This window comes from Danio rerio, chromosome 23, assembly GCF_052040795.2.
Source record: "Danio rerio strain M-AB ecotype USA chromosome 23, GRCz13ab, whole genome shotgun sequence".
In the NCBI taxonomy this organism is placed as follows: Eukaryota; Metazoa; Chordata; class Actinopteri; order Cypriniformes; family Danionidae; genus Danio; species Danio rerio.
The window spans coordinates 4,056,016-4,073,574 of NC_141043.1; the positions used below are offsets into that span (position 1 = coordinate 4,056,016).

At 37.9% G+C, this 17,559-nt stretch overlaps 2 protein-coding genes across 3 annotated transcripts in view; both read left to right on the forward strand.

Annotated features, from left to right (window-relative positions):
* Positions 1-17,559, forward strand: part of b4galt5 (beta-1,4-galactosyltransferase 5) — a 59,308-nt gene that overhangs the window by 35,417 nt on the left and 6,332 nt on the right. The window contains 5 exon segments of the mRNA NM_001045332.2: positions 1,928-2,044; positions 4,485-4,672; positions 7,189-7,311; positions 10,288-10,389; positions 12,665-17,535. Of these exon segments, the coding sequence (NP_001038797.2) occupies positions 1,928-2,044; positions 4,485-4,672; positions 7,189-7,311; positions 10,288-10,389; positions 12,665-12,812 (678 nt within the window). The 3' untranslated portion in view covers positions 12,813-17,535.
* raf1a (Raf-1 proto-oncogene, serine/threonine kinase a) overlaps positions 1-17,559 on the forward strand; it is a 778,989-nt gene that overhangs the window by 13,981 nt on the left and 747,449 nt on the right. The gene's annotated exons all lie outside the window — the stretch shown is intronic.

A 17,559-nucleotide genomic window follows, 5' to 3' on the forward strand; every position in this document is an offset into this window, starting at 1 on the left:
GAGATGTTCAATAGGATTTAGGTCTGGGCTCTGGCTGGGCCACTCAAGGACATTCACTGAGTTGTTGTGAAGCCACTCCATTGATATTTTGGTGGTGTGCTTTGGGTCATTGGAAGCTGAAAGATGAGCCGTCGCCCCAGTCTGAGGTCAAGAGCGCTCTGAAGCAGGTTTATACTGAGGATGTCTCTGTACATTGCTGCTTTCATCTTTCCCTCTATCCTGACTAGTCTTCCAGTTCCTGCTGGTGAAAAACATCCCCACAGCATGATGCTGCCACCACCATGATTCACTGTAGGGATGCTATTAGCCTGGTGATGAGCGCTGCCTGCATTTCTCCAAATATAACGCCTGGCATTCACTCCAAAGAGTTCAATTTGAGAATTTTGTCTGAGAGTCCTTCAGATACTTTTTGGCAAATTCCAGGCATGGAGTGGCTTCTGTCTGACCACTCTACCATACAGGCCTAATTGGTGGATTGCTGCACAGATGGTTGTCCTTCTGTAAGGTTCTCCTCTCTCCGCAGAAGAACGCTGGAGCTCAGACAGAGTGACCATCGGGTTATTAATTAGCCTTGTGCCTTGAGACATTCCTGTCTCGGAGGTCTACAGACAATTCCTTTGTCTTCATGCTTGGTTTGTGCTTTGACATGCACTGTTAACCCTGGGACCTTATATAGACAGGTGAATGCCTTTTCAAATCATGTCCAATCAAAGGAATTGACCACAGGTGAACTCCAATGAAGCTGCTGAAACATCTCAAGAATGATCAGAGGAAACAGAATGTACCTGAGCTCATTGTAGAGCTTCACGGCAAAGGCTGTGAATACTGATGTACATGTGATTTTTCAGTTTTTTTATTTTGAATAATTTTGCAACAATTTCAAAATATATATATATTTTTAAGATTGTCATTATAGAGTATTGCGTGTATAATTTTGAGGAAATAAATGAATTTAATCCATTTTGGAATAAGGCCGTAGCATAAAAAAATGTGGACAAAGTGAAGCGCTATGAATACTTTCCGGATGCACTGTAGTACAAAGCGATATTTAAGTAAGTAGTGCACTTATAAGTATACTACTAGTGCATTGTAAAAAATGACATAACAAGCAGTCATGACTACACACATGTTTTTATGCTGCTTTAAGCTATAGCCTTATTTCAATTCCCTAACCAGGTGTCAACTACATTGTTTAAGCTACGCAAATTTGAACTTGTTAAATATTTTGAGTCAGTTTGACTGATGTAAGTTGAGATGACTAGAAAAGTTCATTTAATTAAACTAAAACAATTAAGGCAGCAAGAATAGTTTTGCAGTGTACATAAATGCTAGTAAACCCATGAAGTATACTTAAATATATACTTCAACATTACTAAAGTAGATAGCACGATGGCTCAGGTTAGCAATGTCTCCTCACAGCAAGAAGGTGGCTGGTTCGAGTCCCGGCTGGGTCAGTTGGGATTTCTGTGTGGAGTTTGCATGTTCTCCCTGTGTTGGCGTTGGCTTCGTTCAAGTGCTTTGGTTTCCCCCCAATCCAAAGACATGCGCTATAGGTCAATTGAATGAACTAAATTGGCTAAAGTGTATGAGTGTGTGTGTGTGTGTGAATGAGTATAAATGTTTCCCAGTACTGGGTTGCAGCTGGAAGGGCATCCACTGTGTAAAACATATGCTGGATAAGTTAGTGGTTCAATCCACTGTGGTGACCCCTGATAAATAAGGGACTAAGCTGAAGGAAAATGAAAGAATGAATTACTTAAGTATACATAATAAAATGAGCTTAAAGTATACTTCTTTTTTATAGGGTACCCACTGATGGTGCAGTATAGGTACTGCTGTTTACACGTTTGGTGTGAATGACCTGTTAGCTATTGATATGCCTGTGCAGTGTGATATTTAGTAATTCTGCTGTCCCATTTTTCTCTAGGTGGCCATTTTGGTTCCTTTCCGAAATCGCCATGAGCACCTTCCAATACTCTTCCGGCATCTGATCCCGGCGCTGCAGAGACAGAGACTGCAGTTCGGCTTCTACGTCATTGAACAGGTCAGAAGAATAAACCAATAGTATCTGGATGCAGACTTTGCATCTGCAAGCTGAGACTGCATATCTCAGACTCGCAATGTCAGACACGATGCACTCAATGGAGCTAGTCACTTCACTGTGAGGGGTAGGGTTAGATGTGCACATTAAAAAGTTCACCTTGCAATTGCACCAGGTCCGCATCCAGAACCCTCTTGAAGAAACAGGTCAATACTGTTGATGTGGTGTGATAGTATGCTATTCTGAGCTCAAACACCCTTTCACATGGGGCTTCAGCGTCAACGCTTGACAGAGGGCGTGTCTGATGCGATCGTCATAGCAGCATCAGCCAATGAAATTAGTCAGCTATAGGCCACTGTCTGAGCTGGTGTGTTTGCATACAGCCAACTGATTGGCTGAAACTTCTGTCAGCGCTTGAAAAGTTGAGCAAATCCCAATTTCTGCAGCAAGCAACGCCTCTGAAGCTGCGGCGAAGGATCCACAATGCCTGACGTCACCCATCCAAAGTGAATGGGAAGCATTGAAGCTGACTCCCCGTGTGGCATTATTTTATGGCATTCACAAATACTTGATTTTGATTGGTCAGTCATGACATTTCAAAGTATGCTACTTCAAGAGTTCACAATTGGATATTGCTTGAAAATATAAGCAGGTTTGGCTTGATGTCCTGAGAGCTGCCCTGAGCTCTGAGATAATTGAGCCCAGGGCTCCCGCCTGGTTGATAAGCATGTAAGGGGGTGCAAGATCAGGTATTTCTCAAAAGATCCCGCTGCTAACAAAGGAAAAGGGTAGATGGGGTGGATGGGAGGGATTCTTCAAAAAATTAACTTAAGGGAGTAATGCTAGACAGCTGGAGCGAATGACACTTGTGAAAGAAACTTGAGATCTGAAAAAGTGTACACAGCAGCCTCTGATGGATTCTCGAAAACAAAAACTGCAAAAAACATACCCCTTTGGATGAATTTTGTGCTCTACAGAAATGTATACAGGGGTCATGTCATTGTCATCCGCTTATCTGGGGCCGGGTCGCGGGGGCAGCAGTCTTAGGAGAGAACTCCAGACTTCCCTCTCCCCAGACACTTCCTCCAGCTCCTCCGGGGGGTTCCCAAGGCGTTCCAAGGCCAGCAGAGAGACATAGGCCCTGTTTACACTAATGCGTTTTTGTTTTAAAACGCATAAGTTTTGCTACAGTTACGCCATCCGTTCACACTACGCCGGAGTTCTCGAGCGCCGAAAACGGAGCGTATTGGAAACGCTGGAAGGGCCGTTTTGATTCAGAATCGCTGCAGCTACGTCTCAGTGTGGATGAGGAAAAACGGAGACATCTGAAAACGGAGGCGGGAATGCTGAGATTCGCTACCTGATTGGGGCATTTTTTTGTCATTGCGTATCCTTCCCTTATTCATCAAGCCCCTGTCACATGACTATAACACATGGCTTTAACGCTACCGGAAGACAGTACCATAAACAACAACATGGACAAAGAAATGGGAGCGTTGTTTGCACTATTGTCTGTTTTAGTCACCGTTGTGTAGTTATTCATTTGTTTCGTTTAGTAACAACTCAACCTCGTCGTCTGTCCACAAAAAAAACCTCTCTTGCTTTCTTTGCCATCGCGTTTAATGTTCAACTGGCGTTTGTTGATCAACAATAACCAAATGCCGAGCGAGATGCATGCTTCCTGTTTATACTAGAACGCGCATGCCCAGAGTGCGCGAATGGTCACGTGATATACGTTTTTGGTGGCGTAGTGTGGACAGAGATATGTTCAAAGACGCTAGTGGGACATGTCCCTCCAGGTGGGACATGCCTGGAACACCCCCCTAGGTAGGCGTCCTGGAGGCATCCGAAACAGATACCCGAGCCACTTTTGACTTCTCTCGATGTGGAGGAGCAGCGGCTCTACTCCAAGCTCCTCACAGGTGACAGCTCCTCACCCTATCTATAAGGGGGCGCCCTGCCACCCTGCGAAGCACCCTCATTTCGGCCGCTTGTATTCGAGATCTTGTCCTTTCGATCATGACTCAAAGCTCATATATATATATATATATATATATATATATATATATACAGAGGTATGTATCCATAATGAGCCTGGATTGCTTAGTTCTGTGGCAAGTAGCTCCGTAATAAGCTGATAATGTAGGTGGTTATTTTCCGTAGATGTTAATAAATCTGTTGGTTTCATTCTGTGAAATCAACCGCCTAGATGTATATCACTTACATAACATTTACACAATCAAACTATATTTCCCCAGAAAACATACGGGTGTGGTTTTACAGTCGGTGTGACAGGAACGGCTTAAAGGAATTATTTGTGCTCAGATCTGCTGAACATGTTACTGCATGTGTCCAATGTCATGAACAGAACTGAAGTGGTGAAACGGCAGTGGTCAGAGTAAAACTGAAGGACAGGAAGTTGAACTGGTTTGTGTGTCCACAGGCAGGAAATGAACCCTTCAACCGTGCCATGCTGTTTAATGTCGGATTCAAAGAGGCCATGAAGGACTTGAACTGGGATTGCGTAATATTCCACGATGTGGACCACATTCTGGAAAATGACCGCAACTATTACGGATGTGGTGAAATGCCCAGACATTTTGCGGTCAAACTCAACAAGTACTCATACATGTAAGTCTTTATTACAGTTTATGATTTTGAAAAACAATTTTTTTCAGGCAGATTTATGACTTTATATTAAGTGGCCTTATCTACTTTGTACCTATAAATTATTCATTAGGTACAATGATTAAAATAAATTGGTTTAAAAACACTTGGGGTGAGTCAACTTTGTACTTACTGTTTAATGCAACTACCCAGTAGTTAAAGGGGTAGTTCACCCAAAACTGAAATTCAGTCATCATTTATTCCCGTTACTTGTCACAAACCTGTTTGAGTTTCTTTTCTCTGTTAAACGCAAAAGATGTTTTGAAAAATGTTGAAAACCTGTAACCATTGATAACCATAGTATTTAGCTTTTCCTACTATTGAAGTCAGTGGATACAGGCATTTACCAGTCTTCAAAACATCTTCTTTTGTGTTCAACAGAAGAAAGAAACTCATAAAGGTTTAAAACAAGTGTAAATGATGACAAAATAATAATAAATGATACAAATACAATAAATACACTGTACTTACTGTTTAATGTAAGTACCTAGACATTGAATAGTTCACTCAAAACATTGACTTCCACAGTATTATGCTTTTCCTACTATTGAAGTCTATGGTTACAGGTTTTCAGCATTCTTCAAAACATCTCTTTTTGTGTTCAACAGAAGAAAGAAACTCAAAGGTTTGAAACAAGTGTAAATGATGACAAAGTATTTTTGGGGGGGTGATCATCCCTTTGAGAATTGGTTCATTTTAATCTTTGGGTGAACTATACCTTTACATTTACCATGACCTGACCAGCTTCACACCTCTATGTTATTGTGCTAAACAATATGAATACAAAAAATACACTGTACTTATTGTTTTATGTATCTAGCAGTTAAAGGGAAAATTCACCCAAATCTGACAATTCTGTCATCATTTATTCTCTTTTTACTTGTCACAAACCTGTTTGGGTTTCTTTTCTCTGTTGAACGCAAAATAAGATGTTGTGAAAAATGTTGAAAACCTGTAACCATTGACTCCCATGGAATTTTTTCTTTTCCTACTATGGAAGTCAATGGTTACAGGTTTTCAGCATTCTTCAAAACATATTTTTTGTGTGTTCGACAGAGGAAAGAAACTCATAAAGGTTTGAAACAAGTGTAAATGATGACAAAATAATTATTTGAGGGTAATAATCCCTTAAAGACTGGGTTAACTTTCATTTTTGGGTGAACTATACATTTAAACCTACTATTACCATAACCTGATCAGCATCTCACATCACTATTATTATGCAAAATATTATCAATACAATAAATACACTGTACTTATGGTTTAATGTAAGTACCTAGTAGTTAAAGGCACAGTTCACCCATAACGAACAATTCTGTCATCATTTACTCTCCTATACTTGTCACATTACTCCTGTACCTGCTTAAGTTTCTTTGCTCTGTTGAACACAAGCATGTTTTAAAAAAACCTGTAACCATTGTCTCCCATAGTATTTAGCTTTTCCAACTATTGAAGTCAATGGTTACAGGCTTTTATCAGTCTTCAAAACATATTTTGTGTTCAACAGAAGAAAGAAAATCATAAAGGTTTGAAACAAGTGTAAATGACATAATAATAATAATAATAATAATAATAATAATAATAATAATAAATGATATGAATACAATAAATACACTGTACTTATTGTTAAATGTAAGTACCTAGTAGTAACCCAAAACAGTTCACCCAAAACGGATAATTCTGTCATCATTTACTCTCTTATTACTTGTCACATTAGTCCTGTACCTGCTTTAGTTTCTTTGCTCTGTTGAACACAAAAGATGTTTTAAAAAACCTGTAACCATTGTCTCCCATAGTATTTAGCAATTCTATGGAAGTCAATGGTTACAGGTTTTCAGCATTATTCAAAACATCTTCTTTTGTGAAGGAAAGAAAGAAGAAAGAAACTCATAAAGGTTTGAAACAAGTGTAAATGATGACAAAATAATCATTTGAGGGTGATTATCTCCTTAAGAATTATTAGTTAATTTTCTATACTATAAATCTACCATTAAACCTACCATCACCATACCTTGACCAGCATCCCAGCTCAATATTATTGTACTAAACGGTATGAATACAATCAATACACTGTACTTATTGTTTTATGTAAGTCCTCTGTAGTTAAAGGGGTAGTTCACCTAAAACTGACAATTCTGTCATCATTTGTTCTCTTTTTACTTGTCACAAACCAGTTTGGGTTTCTTTTCTCTGTTTAACACGAAAAAAGATGTTTGAAAAACCTGTAACCATTGACTTCCATAGTATTATGCTTTTCCTACTATTGAAGTCAATGGTTACATTGTTTCAGCATTCTTCAAAGCATCACCTTTTGTGTTCAACAGAAGAAAGTAACTCATGAAGGTTTGAAACCTCACGATGTTATGCAAATAATTTTTGGGGTGCACTATCCCTTTAAGCTCACTTATTATGAAGTATTAAGGGACTTCTGTGTTGTTGTGAATCAAGACCTCGCTGAAGGCCTCTCTCTGACCACACAGGCTTCCATATGAGGAGTTTTTTGGTGGAGTGAGCGGACTCACCGTCAAGCAATTCAAAAGGATAAATGGCTTTCCCAATGCATTCTGGGGCTGGGGAGGAGAAGACGATGACCTTTGGAACAGGTATGTGGATCTGTAGAGCAATGCGTAGAGTTTTGCAACACTGTGAAGTTATGATCCACCGAGAGAGACACTCCCTACAAAGTGGTCTAGCAGGAAATGTAGTGCAAATTTGCTAGTGATGCTTCCTGGACTAGACTATTTGTGTTCTACATACATCTATCATACCTACTATAATAGAATTAAGACTCAGCCCAGCCTGTTCTCACGAGAAAACGTAAGTATTTTACGTTTTGCCAGTTTAGTGGCTAATTCCGTTCGGAGTTCAGTCGTACAAAATTGTACGATTTTAAAAAGGAGGCGTGGTACCTAACCCCACCCCTAAACCCAACCGTCATTGGGGGATGAGCAAATCGTACTAAAATGTACAAATTAGATCGTACGAATTTGTACGAATTGATGAAAAAGTTACGAATTGTTGCTCAATCATACGCGACCTAAATAAAAACTTATTTTGCGCTCAACAGAAGAGAGAGATCGTTTTACCTAAAAAATCTGATTTTCCTCTCTGTTTACTAACACTCAAGTGCTTGTAAACTCCGAGGCGTCATTGTAAAGTGAAAGTCAACTTGTCGCTTTTAAAACAATGAGTTTATTGATTTTTTTAAGTAAAGTAACTAATTGCTTTTTACAGTGTACACTGAGAAAAAGTTATGTTTAGAATTTTATCTATGGGGTTTGTGGTATGCTTTAAAGGGCCATGAAACCCCCTCGTTTCAGCAGGGTGTTTTCACACCTCTACTTTGGAAAAAGTCAGAAAAGTGGGCGTGTCCAGCTCTGTTTAGGGGGGAGTGTCGGAGGAACTAAAGTGGGATGGTGTGGGAGTGTCTATTTGGGCACGCGCGAGTTTCAGTCAAAATACTCACACACAGGAGAAAGTGATGGTGTTTAACCTACATGGACATCTGTAGTCGAATTATTTGCCAAATTATTAAATGTTGGACTTTAACAGCAGTTTGGCTCTTTCAATCAGGGAATTCATTCATGCCCCTCGCGACAAACGAGATATTTGATTCGAGGAGCTGCTCTAAGCGTGTATTTTTCATGCAATGTTTGATACCGCACGGCGAATGAGAGAAAAAAAAAACTGCATTTCCCGGAAACTTAGATGCACACGGCAGGTAGCGTCAGAAAGCCGCGTGTGTTATTCCGGTCACAAAATGCGGTGCTAACATGTTTGCACTCAGTGCAATAGTTAACTTAATTCGATACAAACAAACTGAATAAACAAAGAGCACTGGTCGCTCACTTACCAAATCTGTAGAGACAGGACAATCACCAGCAACTAGAGCCGCGTCTTTATGAAGAGAAGACTAACGTTACAAGCGAATCCGTATCTCAGTGTTTGCAGATGAGAACAGCTCTCAGATAAACAATGTTCCTCCTTAGACACGTAAGTTATTGTTGTCGAGCGTCGCGTACACTGTTAATCCACACGTGACTCAGAGCTCTCACAGAGAGAAAATGAAAACGAAACTTAACTACAGCAAACTATAAAAGCAACACTTCACGCTTGTTTTGCCAACACAATGTGGCGTCTCTGTGGCGTAAACACGGTGACGCTAATGAATATTAATGAAGTTGCACAATAGAGCGCGCTGATTGGTTTGAACCAAGCCTTACTCATGCATTAATGCAGCAGGCTGTAAGACGTAATAAGACTCACTCTGGCACAGACGCCCAGTCTGCACGCTGGAATACACGCTATTATGTAATGACCGTGACGCAGCTTCAAAAATTTGTTTCAAACAGGAAGTACGAATTTGCTTGAAATAACGCAAAAACAACCAATTTACACTTTTTAGTGAAATATAGATGTCCTAATAGTGTTTTTAGCAGTGTGGGACACATATACGACTGTCAACAGCTCAAAACATGTGTTTTGGTGTTTCGTGACCCTTTAAGTAAAAATTATTGAAACAGAAACTATAGAAACCCTTTTGTTTTGTTTTTTCAATTAATTTAATATAAAACTGTATTTTGAATGAACGACACAGTAGTTTCACTTTTTTCAGTGTAGTTGACAGTAGGGATGCAACAATTAACCAGTTTTACTATTAACCACGATTTAATTCGTCACGGTTAATTAATCGTAGAGGGTTCTCCACACCTTGTTTCTGCAAGGAACAAAACTGCAGCAACTAAACAAAGTTATGCCAACTGTGCGCTAGTTTGTACACCAAGACTAATAACCACGCACACTGGACTAACTATGACTGAGGCTATTAACTAAGGCAAGCTCATGCAAGTTTGTTGTTTCCAATGGAGGGACGCGCACGCAACGCAACACGCTCACGATTTTTAGGTTGAGATGACAGGGGACTTTTGTGACAGCGGGAATTGCAAACAGCTAAAGTTTGAGGAAGAAGCATTGGAAAGTACACAGATTTGCAAACCCACTTAAAGTTACAAATAATGTCGCTGATGAGAGCAATCATGTGGCAAATGCCAGCCGAGATCAACCAAGTGTTTTCGGAGGGAGTGCTGAAAGACTCAAGCCTATTTCACACCGCAACCGTGAGCAGAGCGTGTTTTTTTGGTGTCCATGTTAACAGATAAGAGCTTTCATACTGCACACAGAAGCAGTGCGTCAGCACGAGGCGTGAGCGCCGTTGAAGCAGCAGTGGTGCGATAGTTTTGCCGGTCTTTTCACTGGGTCTTTTTTTGCTGGTGCATTGATAATGACCACAAACACATTGAATGAGCAATTTTATCCAACAAATGCATCGATAACATCCACTTATTTTTATATATTCAATTAAATGAACTTAAACGATTAGAACGGCAACAAATATTTAGTTGGATGCAAACTACAAAACAGAATTTAAAACTAATTTAAGCTAGTTATAAACTAGTGTGGTTTTAAAATCAATTAATGCAAATAATCGTGATAACCGTGATTATTTCTTAGACTATAATCGTACCACCAAAATTTATAATTGTTGCATCCCTAGTTGACACTTATGCGTGTTTTCCCAGAGTTCAGTTTGCTGGATACAAGGTGAGCCGTCCTCATGGAGAGCTGGGCCGCTACATGTCCATCCCGCACCACCACAGAGGAGAGGTGCAGTTTCTGGGCAGGTACGCTATGCCTAAAACAGCCTTGATTAAAACTTACTGTAGATGAGATTTCATCAGCTGCTGGGCGTTCAACTGTGCTATTTTGTAACCTGCTATTATGTAAGGTGTTACACTAAACTGAATTTCACACCAAAAACTGCCCACTGATTGTAAAATAAGACATTATTCATTGAGGAAATATCTGGGTTTGTCATCCCTACATTCATTCTAATGCAAATTATTGAACTAAACTCAACAGTTAGCTTAAAGCAAGCTCTGATTCGTGAAGAAATTGGTTGCTAAACCATCCTCGGATAAATGGTTGCACCCAGACTTATGAAATCCAAACGCAATGTGTTTCTATGTAAACTGATTGTGAAATCACAGTTAAAGACGATATTATTTGCCCTCCCTTGGAATTTTACTGTTTTCTTTAACTTTTTAAAATGTATATAATTAGGAATAGGAGGCATTGCACAGATCCACAATACTCAGCGATTTTCCATTTTTGACTCTGTCATTTTATTTTTATACATTTTTGTTTTACTTTTGTTTTTTTAAAATTCACCCCATTTTCTTTCTGTTTTATTTTTTTCTCTCTTTGACTCTCTGTAATGCAACTTTTTTAAATAAAATTTTATTTATTTATGTTTATTTATTTATTTATTTTTCTATAATTATATTCATTTTATTATATTTATATATGTAAAATTATAATTATATATATATATATATATATATATATATATATATATATATATATATATATATATATATATATATATATATATATATATATATATATATGAGCAATATCACACTCATAGCAGTGTGATATGGCTGTAAATTGGCATTGGTGGGAGGCGTGCGTTGGCATGAGGCCGCAGGCTAAGTGCCTTAGTGCCTCCATCAGTGCCGATATACAGCTATATCGCACTGCTACGAGTGTGATATTGCGTTTATACAACAGTTTGACGGCATAATTGTGTATATAAAAACAAAATCAAACCTGGAGAGTCTCAAAAACCCTTTTGCATGAGGAACTACTTTCTTCCGTGTTGGATTCAAATCATAATCTGACAGTTAAACAGTTGAGCGTGCGTCTTTTAAACTTAAGATCTGTAGTGTCTGCTTTTTTGCTGGCTGTATGTGGGTGGAGTAATACAGAAAGGGTAAAGAGGCTGTACTGGTGCTGATATTACTTAAATATATCACGGCTATCAGCCAATCAGATTCGAGAACCAGACCAAACTGTTGTATAAATATATATATATATAGGGCAATATATAGGGCAACGCAGAAGGTCGCTTGTTCGAGCCTCCTCTGGGTCAGTTGGCGTTTCTGTGTGGAGTTTGCATGTTCTCCCTGCTGTCACGTGGGTTTCCTCTGGGTGCTCCGGTTTCCCCCACAGTCCAAAGACATGCGCTTATAGGTGAATTGGTTAGGCTAAATTGTCTCTGGTGTATGAGTGTGAATGAGTGTGTATGGATGTGTCCCATAGATGAGTTGCAGCTGGAAGGGCATCCATTGCGTAAAAAATATGCAGTGGATGCCCTGTATATACAGTTGAAGTCAGAATTATTAGCCCACCTTTGAATTTATTTATTTTTTTTTATATTTCCCAAATGATGTTTAACAGAGCATGGAAATTTTCACAGTATGTCTGATAATATTTTTTCTTCTGGAGAAAGTCTAATTTGTTTTATTTTCACTAGAATAAAAGCAGTTTTTAATTTTTTAAACACCATTTTAAGGACAAAATGTTTAGCCCTTTTAAGCTTTTTTTTTTTTTTTTTCATAATGATTCCAAACGAATGTCCAATGTTATTGTCACTCCTGAAGTGGAAGTGATTTTAACAATAAACTTTATTTTCAGAAAACTGTTCAGCAATGCAAATAATGCATTTATCGTCAATTATGTTGTTCCACATAACTGACTTCAATGAGGAAATTATGTTATCGCAAGAAAATACCTTTTATAACATTATTAAATGGAAAAAATAATAGCCTAAAGTAGGCTAGCCTGTGTGCGGCAGCATTTCGTCACCGTGAATGAGTCGGACTATCTGGCTTCGGAATATAGAAAAACAAGTCTTTATTAGTAGTTTTTGTTTTCTAGTGATTTTATTTTTTGTCATTTGAAATAAAAAATGAAAATCAAATCATTTTTGAATTTAGCTTTTCCGTTTTTCACCATGTTTTTTGAGTGTTGTTTAGCAGAGGAAGATTTCAAAGCATAATACACATACCTGAGCCTGACGTTTAGGTCTCACTTTTCTTGTCTTCTTTTTTTCAGATACAAGTTACTCCGTAGGTCGAAGGAGAGGCAGAGTCTGGACGGCCTGAATAACTTGAATTACTCCCCTCTAGTGTCCCGGAGGAGTCTTTACACCAACGTGTCAGTGACGCTCAGTCGAGATCTGGCTCCTGTGGCCGATTACTGACAAAACACCACGGCAGAAGAGACACACGCCACAGCCTACAACAACAGTTGATGTTGCTTTATTTATATAGTTTTTTTTTATTTACTTTACTTTTTAGTTTGATTTTACTGAATATGGGGAATTCCACAGATCCTGAATACTCAGAGATTTTACATGTGTTTACTTTATTTTATTTATTTATTTCATTTGTTTTGTGAATTTAATATTTTTTTTCTCTCTTTTAGTTTTTTTCTTTGACACAAATTTTATTTTTATTTTATTTATTTTATTTTTAATGAATATGGAGAATTCCACAGATTGTCACTCAGAGATTTTCCATTTCTTGAACATTATTTATTTTATTTTTTATTTTATTTATTTGTTTGTGAATTCACCTAATTTTTTCTCTCTCTTTTAGTTTTTCTTTCTTTCACACTGTCTATAATGTAAGTCTTTTTCACTTTTTTACTTTTTATTTACTTTTTATTTTTATATATTTTTTATTTTTTATGAATAGGTGGAATACCACAGATCCTCAGTACTCAGTAAAGAGATTTTACATTTATTGACCATGTTATTTTATTTTTATAAGTTGTTTCTTTTCCTTTCTCTTTGTCTTTAATTTGTCTCACAATATCTATAATGTAATGTCTTTTTAATTGTACTTTATTCAATTGAATTTTATTTTTTTTTTATTTTTTTTTTTATTTGTAATTTTATTTTATTTCATTTTATTATTATTTTTTTTTTATTATGAATAGGGGAATTCCACATATCCTCAATAATCCGTTTCTTGAGCTTGTTATTTTTATTTTTATTTTATTTGTCATTTTTTCTGTCTTTGACACTGTTTATATTGTAATGTGGCTCTGGATCAGATCCGTCATGTGGTGTGTCTTATAATCAGACTTCAAGAGGTGAAGTCGCATGTTTACAGCATGAATGAGAAAAGCTATTGAACAAGTTCATGACAATTATGCTAAACTACTTGAGAATAGCCATTGTAGGAGTTGGGGGCGCTGCCCTTGTCTCTGCCAGAAACAAACACAGCGGGTTCTGTGTGTTAGGATAGATAAAAACAACAATTGCAGATTTTCATATTTATTAAATAGGCAGTAAGCAAGCATGCACTGAGACTTACAGTAGATGCTACTAACATTGTGTGTGAGTATTCGCTTATGAAATGTGGAAGCAAACACGCTCTTGGTCGGTTTAGTTGTGCAATTTAAAAACAGGCTCATATACTGGTGAATATCTCCCTCATATAAATGATGCTCTCTGTTTCATTTTAAGTCTATTTTAAGGGATGCCTCACTAATAAATGTAAATAAAATCTCCCTTTAGGAGTTACTTTTTTCTGTTGAACACAAAAGGAGATATTTTGAAAAAGGTAGGAAAGCTGTAACCATTGACTTCCATGGTATTTGTGTTCCCTACTATGGACATTTGCGTCATAGTTTTCATCATTCTTCAAAGTATCTTCTTTTGTGTACAAAAGAAGGTTTATAACCACCTGAGGGAGATTAAATAGTGAATAAATTTTAAGTTTTGAGTGAAACTATCCCTTTAACATGGACGTTTTTTTTAAAGGAGCACCCATATAAAATAAAATACTATAGTTATTTACAGTAAAAAACTATAGTACTTTTGAACCATGCTATAATGAAGTACTTGAATGAATCTGTTGTGGAAATTCTACGGTTGCTATAGTAATGCAACAACATAAACAAATAACCCAATAGTTTTCTACAACTACAGGGTATGTTATACTACATAACACCATTACTATAGTACTATAGTACTATGTTACTATAGTAAAACTGAAGTATACTACAGTATTTATTACAGTGTATTAGTTCACTATTGTTAATACGACAGTATGCTTGAGCATTCATTAACAAAGTGTTGTAAATCACTAATAAAATACAGTATACACTTTACTGTAGTATGTTTCAAAACCACTCTAGTATTTTTTCATGTGGGTATATCTTCATGTCCATGAATCACATTTTATTAGAAAGGGCAGATAAACATTGGACTAAACCAAACACTACACACGTCTGTATAGTAAATGCATTGATGTCTTTGGCTTATTTTACAATTTGACAAAATGCTAGTTTTTAGCCAAACTTTAATGCTTTATCCGTTAAAAGTCAACTTAGCAGAACACCAGCATATCAGAGCTAAAAGACAAAGCTGTATCCGAATTCGCCCACTACGCTCTCAAAATAGTGCATTACTTTTCTATTGCTGTATAGTTTTTAAATTAAAATATTAATTACCCTGCTGAAAAGTCCAGCTTATTATGGTTGACTGGTTTTAGCTGGTTGACCAGCCTGATTTTAGAGGGGTTTTCGCCACTTCCAGGCTGGTTTCCAGCCATCTTAGCTGGTCAGGCTGGAAAGTGACCAGCTAAAACCATCTAAAAACAGCTTGACCAGCCTGGTTTTAGCTGGACATAGCTGGTTTTGGCTGGGCTCCCAGCCTTGCTTGGCTGGTCAAGCTGGCTTTAGCTGGTCATCTCCCAACCTGTCCGGCTAAAACTAGGCTGGAAACCAGCCTGGAAGTGGCCAAAAACCCTCTAAAACCAGGCTGGTCAACCAGCTAAAACCAGCCAACCATCCTAGGCTGGTATAAGCAGGATTTTTCAGCAGGGTAACTAAAGTAACGTTTGTATACATGCCAGAAATCAAAAGTGTCTCTTACTATTAGACAGTTTGTTTAGCTAAGTGTTTTCTTGCTAACAGGTTCTGACCAGGAATAATAAATTTAAACTTTCTGAGGTGATTTATCAGCTAAACACAAACAAAATATCTCCTGTGTTTGAAGTGTTTGTTTCCATTGAGGGGCATGAAAAACTTCAATGGAGTGCAGCCTGATAGTTTGCCCGCTGAATGAATTTCCAAATCTGACCACAAGATGGCATCTAAAGCATAATCTTATCAGTGTATAGTTTCACAATACATTATGACATTAATTAAAGTAACGTATGTAAGCGTGACCGAAATCAAAAGTGTGTAGTTACTAATAGACAGCTCGCTACGCTAATTGTTTACCTGCTAACAGGTTATGACCAGGAAGTGTAAAATCTAAACTTTCTGAGGTGATTTATCAACGAGCAAACACAAACAAAATGGCTCATGTGGACGAAGTGCTCAGATTCACTCATTTCCAAAAGTGCACTATGTGAGGGAGCAGCCATTTCTAGTGGTCTCCCAAACCACAGTGGATGTTATAAAGTGAACTCAATCAATACCACAATGCACTGCAACAGTAGGCATACAACCCATGTTAAGATACACACTCGCAAGCATCCCTTTCTTTGTTCCCTCTGGGGAACCCCAGCTGCCATTTTAAAGTGCGTTTCACTTCATCAAGTGAATGTGGTTAGCTTATGTGGACATACCCTCAATCAAAGTCAATAGAGCGAGTCAGCTTTATATGTCCACTCCAGCACCTATATTTCCCAGAATGCAATGTGATTGTGACGTTAGAACAGTGTAGTTTCTAAGTGCTCAAGGGTTTAGGGCATTACATTTAAACCCATTCAGATACTCCTCAGAGGACACTTATGTAATATACTCAATGACACACATCCAAGTGAAGAACATGAAGGAAAGTTAGCAACTGTAGGGCATACAAAATTGCAGCCTGATAGTTTGTGCGCCAAATTTCCGCATCTGACCACAAGATGGCATCTAAAGCGCAATCCTGTCATTTTCATTCGATTAAAGTTACATTAGTACACAAAAATCTAAAGTGTGTCATTACTATTAGACAGCTCGCTAAGCTAAGTGTTAAATGGCTAACAAGTTCTGACCAGGAAGTGTAAAATTGATACTTTCTGACGCCATTTATAAATCAGCAAAACACAAACAAAATGGCTCCTGTGCACGAAGTGTTCAGAGTCACTCACTCATTTCCAATAGTGCACTATGCGAGGGAGCAGCCATTTCTAGTGGTCTCCAAAACCATAGTGGATTTTTTAAAGTGCACTCAGTCAATCCCTCAATCAAAGTCAAGGGAGTGAGTCTGTTTGCAATGCAATCCGATTGTGATGTCACAAGTGTAGTTTCTAACTGCTCGATGTAATGCTGTAATGTACTCAATGACGTACATTTGAAGTTAGCAATTAAAGGGCATAAAAAAAATGACAGTTTGCGCGCCGAATGAATTTCTACGTTTGACCACAAGATGGCATCTGAAGTGCACTCCTATCAGTGTAAAGTTTCAAAATAAAGTATGATTTAATTAATGATTAATGATTTAATTTAACGTTTGTTTATGTGACAGAAATCAAAATTGTTTCATTACTGAAACAGCTAGCTAAGCTGAGTATTAAATTACTATCTGACCAGGAAGTGTAAAATCTAAGGCTGCGTTCGAAACCCCATACTTCCATACTATATAGTACGCTAAAATCAGTATGCAAGCCGAGTAGTATGTATAAATTCATCGAATTCGAAAATCAGTATGCGAGAAATACCCGGATGACTTACTACTTGTGGCGAGATTCTGGAGTGCGCATCCCATGATGCCCCAAGAGAGAATTCATGAATGGGAGTAAAGCGACGCAATTGACGCAAGTAGGTCACGTGAACATGACAAAATGTCGGATGTAGTACGTCCGAATTCCATTCATACTTTTTACATTCATACTGTATAGAGCGTACTTTTCTAATGTCCGAGTAGTACGTTTAAATTCAAATGCAGTACCTACTGAGTAGTAGGCGGTTTCGGACGCAGCCTAAGTCTTCCGAGGCAATTT